Here is an 8,692-nt window from a genome sequence, read left to right on the forward strand (position 1 = left end):
CCTCCACAGAATAGTCAAGGAGAAAATGATGGTGCGCATGGATTTAATGCAGCCAGTCTGACAGCACTCCTTGAGAGGAAGGCCCCAAGTGTACTGGCCGAATATGAAAAATCAGGAACACTCTCTGTGACCTCCAGAAAACTTATTGTGAAGATAGGTGTCAGTGATCTGGTGGAGCGAAGGGGATTGTGAGTTAATTCTAAGAGTATGAATATAGAAATCTTGCTTTATTATCAACCCATTTAAGCCATTGCTCACAATTTAAAACAGTAGTTCATACTTCTGAAATTGTGCAGCACATATTTAGGTTAACTAATGTGACTTGTTAAATCAGTTAAATTAATCACGGTGAAATCACTCATGAATGCATTGCAACAAAAATATGTGTTCTCTATAAAAGCCTTGTATAGTTTTCTAATTTTTCTGGCCTTAATTCTACATTTTTCTTTCAGTTACCCTTCAAGTGCTGACAAACAGAATTTGGCTAAAAGCTTAATAACAGTCTTCCCATCACCGGAGATCAAGATACAAGAAGAGAATGAAGGATTTGGAAGTATAAACAAATGTCTTACAGTAAAATACCTTTTGCATTATATTTGCTGGGTATTAATACCCAATGATTAGTAAATTGGTATTGGGTAGCAAGTATATTGTCTGAAATATAAGTTCATATTAAGGCAAGAATAGCATGGGACTCTCAAAAAGAATTGTGGAGTCATCCTTTTATTGAAAGAAAAATCCCTTTTTAATTTAACTGCATCCAGAAGCACTTTTATGACCCGGTGTCGCAAGCGTGGCAGGTCTAGTAATCCCTCTGGAGTTAGTGTAACACTAGAAGTGATTGCTGATGGGGAAGAAGAGTCCATCAAGGAGTAGATAACCTCTACCAAAAGGATGAGACCATCTCCTGAGAACATTGCATCTATCAAAATGGGCATGGAGAAAACCTTCACCAACCGAAGACTCTGGATTACAAACAAGTCACCAAACGTGGCTGAGGTTTTTAGGTGTTACAGCAGAAGACCACCTAAAAATGGCATTTAAATATATTGTGTAACACAAATTTTACCAATATACTTTCCCTATACATTCCCACGGGTGCTCTGTCATTTAACATACTGTATTTTCCGCACTATAAGACGCACTTAAAATCCTTAATTTTCTCAAAAAACGACAACAACAACGTTTTATAATCCGGAGCGCATTATATATGGATCAATTGGTTGATCCACACTGGTTGTACACGGCGCTCAAGGCGCTCTGTCAAAATGTTTCAGAATGAATAAACAATAATAATAAATATGTTTCGGTACGACTACCGAAACTGCAAAGCCGCACTGCTTGCAGCATAATGGTAACCACCGATACTGTGCTCACTTACAGTTAGGGTGACCAGACGTCCACTTTTCCCCAGACATGTCCTCTTTTTTGAGACCTAAAAAATGCGTCCGGCAGAGATTCCAAAAACGTCCTGGATTTTGCTTCGTCGGATATTTGTGGTTCTCTGGGTCTTTCACAAACTAGTTATTCCGCCCTTACAAGTTTTGGACATGGTATCTCTCTTAGTTCCACCTTCTTTCGCGAGCTCTGACTGTAGAGAGAACAGTCATTGGTCGACTAATCTCAACGTTGCCAGATAAACAATAATTATCCTCCAAATACGACCATTTTGAGCCTTTGGTACGATACTTCACCATTTCCAATCTGCCCTGGCCTCCGGGAACTAGCTGGTCTACCTTAAGAAGTGGGCGGGTCTTAAGCACGTTTACCAATGAGGCGCTTTCTCCGCATTTAAATCGCTTTGTGTTTGTCAACCCCCCCCCCCCCCTTTGCTTACCCCGCCCCCCACCCCAGTCAGGCTCCACTCTCAATCCCGAGTAGCGCTACCTCTCTCAATCGCCATATTGGGTACTGAGGTCGGTCCGCACTTGCTCTCGCTTGCGGGACGAGTTCGACGCGAGCGTCTTCGGTTCCCGGGCTTCTTAGGCTTCGGAAGAGCAGTGGCGACCGCCCCCCTTCGAGCCCCTACCCACGCACGCGCAGTTTACTCATGGCTTAAGTCCTTTTACGCTCGCTTTGGATCCCGTGCAGCGTCGAGGAGACACCCGCTGTTCACCGAGCGCTGGCTCGCATTGGTGTGGTTTAGTTTTTTCTCGTGAAAACTGGACGTCCTCGCCTGTTTGCAAGAAAACCAAATTCCGCATTTCTTTTTTTTTTTGGTGGAGGGGGGCCGGGCAGGTGGGGGGGGGGAAATGTCAGATGTTCGACTATCCAACGGGAGCCCGACTCTGGAGCGGACGGACTCCCGGGTGTCGGATCACCCGAAGCCGTCGGCTTGCAGGATCCTCTTCGGCCGGGCGGATCACGTAGGGTTAAAGAGGGAATTAACGGGACATTTCCGGGAGATGGAAGAGGTCGCTTCCGCCAAGTGGGGCTTCGATTTCGCCAATCACAGGCCGCTGGTCCACGGGAGGATCAAGTGGGAGCTGGTGGACTGCAGAGACGTCCCGGATTTCTACAACAAGCCGCCGCGGAGGGAGAAGAAGGGCGTCTGCTCCGCCGGGAATAACAAGGTGGATCTAAACGGGAATCATAGTTGCGTGGTGCTGGCTTCGAGCGAGGACACCGAGCGGTCCGATGGACACATGGAATGCACGGAACAGTGCACCGGAATGAGGAAAAGACCGGCGTGTCACGGTGAGTTCCTGGCTTCGTAACCAAATGAACACCAAGAAAAAACAGTCCCAAGAGGCAAACGTGAGCACCGCGGACGGTAAGGGGACCACTCTGGCTGTGGTGCAACTTTATTTATGTATAATTAACCAGTTAAGAGTCCGTTTAGAGAAGTGTGCCCTAGCTGTAGAATCTGAATGGAACATTTGATCATATATTTGAAGATGCCAATGCGATCAGGTGGTGCTTTTAACGGATCCCATTTGCCGGTGTATAGTTCTTGTAATTATTTTAACTCTTATTCAATTTAGTTGCCTATTAGATGAGCTTTTCATTCAACCATGGGCAATTCGTTGAGTTTTGTAGTAAAAGTGGTAGTGTGAGTAAATGCCCGATGCTGGTCCACTTAAACAAAGATTTTAAGAAACAGTAAAAAATATATAATAAAGGGGTAAAAAACGTGCACTTTTTTTCTTTTTCCTTTTTTTAATACAGCCGCTGCCTTCCTTGAGTTTGACTAAACTGTAACCAACAGGTCTGCGGAACAACAGCGTAGTAACACGTCAGCAGCCACAGCCCTCTGAGCGGGGACGGGAAGGGGCAGGGTGGTGCAGTCACACGCAGGCTAATCTTACAAACGCACACACAACAACGCGTATACGCACGTCAGTCCCGCCGGCGCAGAGTGTGCAGAAGAGCGCAGCTCTGACACCCAAGTGCGCCAAAGGGGAGGGAGAATACAGGCACAGGATCTGCAGGCTCGTGGCGGGACCCAAAACTCCACCTTTTCATGGCATTTTTTAATCCATATCTGGAAGGTGAAGGTTTTTTTGGAGGGGTGTAATGCAAACTTTTTTCTTTTGCACACTGAAAATGTGTGATGAAACAAGTCTATAGCTATGTGAAAAATACCCAATATACCTTTACTTGAAAGTTTTTGCATTATGTAGCTCCCTTGTAAAAAAATATTATTATACTGTACATTTAAAATGGAAGTTGAAGTAATCACCCTAACCCCGTCTGCTATTTTTACACCTGGAATAACTGATGAACTTCTGATGGTGGAATATGAACGATTAGCTGAACCTGTAACTCTGTGTTTTCAGTTTGTGGAGTCTTTTTGCTTTTCTGACAGTCCTCCTTTTTGTCAAAGCGCACAAGGACATAGCGTTCATGTGTTGAGGAGAACACTCGCAAGCTCAAAGGATTCTATTCTCACTCATTTGCAAACCTTTTTCTGTAGCTGTGCAACCATGCCGACTCTTATTTTATGTTTTGTTTTTTTCCCCTCTTTCATCAAATTGTCCCACAGAGCCGAAGTATTTCCCCGTTTCAAGTTTGAAACCTCAGTTTTGGTGGATTTTGGAGAAGGAACTACGCAGCATCAGAAACATATCAACCCTCCTGAAGACGGGGGAGGATGCTGTTGAAGCACTGAAAAGAAACACTAGACAAGTTGTGGCACTCAATTAAAAAGTTACTGCCTCCAGAAGCAGTCAATGTAGCAGTGTGCAATTAGATTTAATTTCCTTTTTGTTCTTTTTTTTCCTACATGTGTGTAAATAAATATGCATGTTATATTTCTTTCCATATGTAGCACATAAGGGAAAACATTATTTGAACACTAATCCTTTATGTAAAAAGGTGTGAGCTTTGATATGACTTGAAGAATTTGCAGTGTAGTTTGATGCATGCTTCCAAAATGCTTCGAAGTCACCAATGGAATATGATCAACTTCCTTCTCGAGATCTCTCGCACACCTCTGTCACTTTGCGGTGCCGTTTGATTTGGAGTTGTGAGGTACTCAGATATTGAAGGACAAATACCGTACAGACTGCACAGGTTGTGTTATTAAGTCATCCTCTCTGTGACGTTATTCTTTTCTCTCCTGAAAGTTTTTTGTGGAAAGGGTTCAAATGTACTACAATACCAAATCCATGGCTGCCTCAATTGACTTTGACTTTTTGACAGCTGCAAGAGGAGGCAGCTGGTGATTTTCTTTGATATACTGGACATCTCGGCGTACAACGCCTTTTGTCATCTGGATGGCATTGAACCCAGAGTGGAACAGAGGGAAGCTCCAAAGGACACGCCTCTTTCTCGAGGAACTTGGAAGGAGGATTCAGGAGGACAATGCTGGTGCCCCATCCACCCAACCTACAGAACCATGAACAACTTTGTGTCATTTGTAAATTTGTTGAATTTTGTCCACTCATATCTTGATTTATTATTGTGTTATACATGTGTTATAACAAAGTTAAAGGGCAAATATTAACCATATTTGCTGTCTATATTGCTTCTAATTGGGATGAAGAAAACCTCTGTTGAGTATTTTAACATAAAATTGATTGTGTTTAATTAAAACCCCCAAAATACAGAGGGTCCAACAGACCCACAACACCTGCTGAGTAACAAAAAAATGACTACCATACAAGAGTTAATTCAAAAGACCAGCTTACACCTGGAGAGACAACTTCTCAGAAATGCAGTCACCATGCCCGGGTATTTTTGTAAAAACTTTGCAATGTACCTATGTACATCATTTTTTTAAAACACTGAGAAATTATACTAACTTATTTATGTCAATTTTTTTTATGTAGAATTAAAAAAATAGGTTTTTGATTTCAGTTATCCAAAGTATTTTACATGTACTTTATTATAATTGTGTAATTTTGCAAAAGAATATTTTTGGTGGTTTTTTTCCCCTTTTCAATGTGGTTGCAAACTGACCCTGGTAAAATATTTGATGTGCATTTTATAATGTGTGGTTATAAAATGTGTTGCAATCAATTAAAAAGAGGGGGCGTGGTGTGTGTATATTAGCGTGTGTCTGTTCACCTGTGGGGCTCGGCGGATTGTTTGGAGCATGGCTGCAGGGTGAGCATGGGACAAAAACTATCTTTTGACCGTCATCGTCACCGGCTCTGGGGTAATTATTGTCATAACAAAGTTTCATGCACTGTTGATCCTCTGAAAGACATCTATCGAGGAAGTGATTGGCGTGCTTCTGCTGGTGAGCCAGGAGTAATAAACATGACCATAAAATACTTCAGTGCGACGCGTCTTGATTATAAATCTCCTCATGTCTTAGCCTTCTGCGGCTTTTGATAGTTTTTGTTGTGTATAAGCCGCTACAATTTGTCAAAAGATAAGTTTTGTGGAAGCGCAAAAATGTATTGTCGTGATAACGCTGGATGTTTGACATAGCTTTCAAAGTTGTAGACGATAGACGTGAACGCTCATTCGACTCGCGTAAAGCCCATTCATTCACAATTTGCTGCTACTATGCCGTTGTAAGCACAGCGCTTCGAATGAAAGGTACATTATAAACATTGTGCATTGTTTGTCAAAGATTGATTGTATTTCCCGCTAGGCTTAGTAGTACTTTCGCATAAGGTGATTGTACTGGTTTGTTTGTTTGTTTTGGGACCTTTTGTAGTGTTTTTGTTCGTGCGTCAAGCGGGTGAAGCATTGCGCTTGGGAGTGCCGCCGTAGTTCTGGTTCTAAGACTGTTAGTCTGGTTCGAGACTATCGGTATTTAGGTACATAAATACCCACCGCTAGTACGCACAGAAGACTAGGGTCGAGTTTAGCTTAGCCTCGGAAGTTAGGGGGGAATCAAAACAATGCACTGTACTATTTTTATGTGGAAATACAAATTACAAGGCGCTATGTTTCGGTGTCATTTGCAAATATTTTTGTGAGTTATTGGATTTTCTTTTGTAAACGAAAAATGGAGTTGAATGATACCAGCCAAGTTGAGAAAAGACAAATAACACTTACACCCAAAGCTTTTTAGTATAAATTCGAAAAGCTCCAAGAAGAACGCCAAGTAAAAATAAGAAAGATTAAAAGTGCAAGAAGAGAAATTAAAGACCTAATGCAAAGTGCAGATAATGCCGAAAAAATTCGGTCATGTCCTGAAAATGTATCAAGCTTGTTCAAAGAAGCAAGTCATCTTCATGGTGATGTGGTTCCTATGCTCCCACCGGAAGAACAAGAAAAACAAAATGCTTGGTTTGTCAGCATTGAAGAGCATACAATTGCTTTTGTAGAGACAAATAAATTGTAGACAAATAAATGGCTGCTTGAGGTGCCAGACACACCAGAAGAGTGTGTAGTCGCACCATGTTTAGGATCCGTTCCCAATGATGAGGCATGTATTGTGGAAATTGCAGTAGATGACATTAGACTGATTAGACCGATTGATAGTGTTTCTAATGTTTCTAATGTATCAGTGAAGTCAAAGAGCCGCAGTACAGTAATAAGTAAATCTATGTCCACTACTTCATCAGCCAGATTAAGGGCTGAGGCTGAGACAGCTGCTCTGATGGCTCGTCAAAGAATGCTGAGTCAGAAACATGCCCTGGAAGAACAGCAGGAACTATTGAGGAAGAGGAAGGAGGAGCTGGACCTGGACATGGAGCTGGCAGCGTCTACGGCTAAAGTGAGTGTGTTGAAGGCTGCAGAAGGATCTTGTGTGTCTAATGTTTCTGTAAAATCAGATGGGATGAACTCCTATTTGGAAAGAGGAAAAGGAACACAGTTAAGACCTGACACTGCACAATTTGTTCCTGAGTTCAACACCCAACCTGCGGAGTCTGGAGGTGAAGCGTTGCTTTCGGGTTATTCGGCTGTGAGGCCTAAGACACACAACAGAATGGAGCCACCTGCTGCTGTGACTGGGGCCGGACCGTCTGCTTTGCTTTCTCAGCCCGCTGCTGCGACTGGGGTTGGTATGTCCACTCTTCAAGGAGGTGCTTTTCATCCACCAGTTACCCACATTCAATCTGGAGCTGTACCCGTAACAGTGAATAATTCTGATCAGCGTTTTCTCAGTTCTGGAAAGACAAAATAAAATTACATCTTTATTGGTTGAACAATAGTCAATTTTTCTCTTAACTAAGCGAGACCTACATGTTTCCGATGGAGTATCAAACCTTCATAAGAGGATTTGAACACACCATTGAAGCTAGAACACAAAGTCAAAAGGACGGTTTGTATTACCTCGAGCAGTATACGAGAGGTCAGCCCAGGGATTTGGTCCGTAGCTGTCAACATCTGCCCCTGTCTCGTGGATACACTAAGGCAAAGTCACTACTTCAAGAACATTTTGGCGATCCATTCAAAATAGCCTCCGCTTACATGGAGAAGGTGCTTTCATGGCCGATGGTTAAAGCTGAAGATATCAAGGCTTTGCAGGCGTATAGTCTAATGTTACAGGAATGTTGCAACTCCATGGGGACCGCCGTAAATGATCTGAATGTACCTACGAATATGCAAACCATTGTGAAAAAGCTGCCTTATAAGTCGCGGGATCATTGGAGAAGTGTGGCCGGTGATATTCAGGAGAAGTTTCGCCGTAGAGCTACATTTTCGGACATTGTGGAGTTTGTTGAGAGGCAAGTCAAGATAGCAAGTGACCCTCTTTTTGGAAATATACAAGATACACCTGTGACAGGAAGAAAGGAATTGGTCAAGTTGCACTCTCAAACTGGTTAGTAGTAGTTTTGCCACTACTGTAACACCTGCTGGGAAGAAAGTGGAGTCTGGCAACAAAATAGAAAAGAACTCGCTTGTGAAAGTCTGTTTGTTTTGTGGAGCTGGACATTCGTTGGATGTTTGTCTTTCTTTAGACACAAGATGAAAAATTGTCCTTTTTGAAGGAGAACCATATGTGCTTTGGATGTCTGTGCGTTGGGCACATGAGTAAAGATTGCAGAAAACGTCTAATATGTAGAGTATGCGATTATAGGCACCCGACGTTGTTACATTTCCCTCCCAAAGCAAAGCAAAAGAGTTCGACTCAGGCCAATGGTGGCTTTGAACCAGCCAGAGAAGGCGCTGTGGTGTCTGATCAGTCCAGTTGCTTGACTGGGGCCGGTAAGCAGGACTGTACACTTTCTATCTTGCCTGTTCAGGTGAAATCCAAAAGGGGACAAGAGACCGTGGTCACGTATGCGTTTCTGGATCCGGGGAGTACTGCCTCGTTTTGTACAGAGCGCCTCATGGACCGGCT

At 43.0% G+C, this 8,692-nt stretch overlaps 2 protein-coding genes across 6 annotated transcripts in view; one reads left to right on the plus strand and one right to left on the minus strand.

The window, feature by feature from the left end:
- Window positions 1-1,807, minus strand: part of LOC120812456 (uncharacterized) — a 38,854-nt gene extending 37,047 nt beyond the window's left edge. For 4 of the 5 annotated variants that reach the window (XR_013454671.1, XR_013454669.1, XR_013454667.1 and 1 more), the window contains exon 1: window positions 1,382-1,807. The gene's annotated coding sequence lies outside the window, so the exon portion shown is untranslated. The remainder of the gene's footprint in view (window positions 1-1,381) is intronic. The other variant, XR_013454672.1, reaches the window with a different exon arrangement.
- Window positions 1,808-1,818: 11 nt separating this feature from the next.
- LOC120812631 (cyclin-dependent kinase inhibitor 1B-like) lies at window positions 1,819-5,720 on the plus strand. The gene is made up of 2 exons (XM_040168761.2): window positions 1,819-2,697; window positions 3,986-5,720. The coding sequence occupies exons 1-2, from the start codon at window positions 2,253-2,255 to the stop codon at window positions 4,144-4,146; spliced, it is 606 nt and encodes a 201-aa protein (XP_040024695.1). The 5' UTR covers window positions 1,819-2,252; the 3' UTR covers window positions 4,147-5,720.
- The last annotated feature ends 2,972 nt before the right edge of the window (window positions 5,721-8,692 follow it).

This window comes from Gasterosteus aculeatus, chromosome Y, assembly GCF_964276395.1.
Source record: "Gasterosteus aculeatus chromosome Y, fGasAcu3.hap1.1, whole genome shotgun sequence".
In the NCBI taxonomy this organism is placed as follows: Eukaryota; Metazoa; Chordata; class Actinopteri; order Perciformes; family Gasterosteidae; genus Gasterosteus; species Gasterosteus aculeatus.

Bases quoted from the DNA above. Each gene is read 5' to 3' on its own strand.
- LOC120812631 (XM_040168761.2), top strand. From the start codon at position 2,253: ATGTCAGATGTTCGACTATCCAACGGGAGCCCGACTCTGGAGCGGACG. The intron at 2,698-3,985 runs GTGAGTTCCTGG...ATTGTCCCACAG, and splicing joins GAAAAGACCGGCGTGTCACG to AGCCGAAGTATTTCCCCGTT.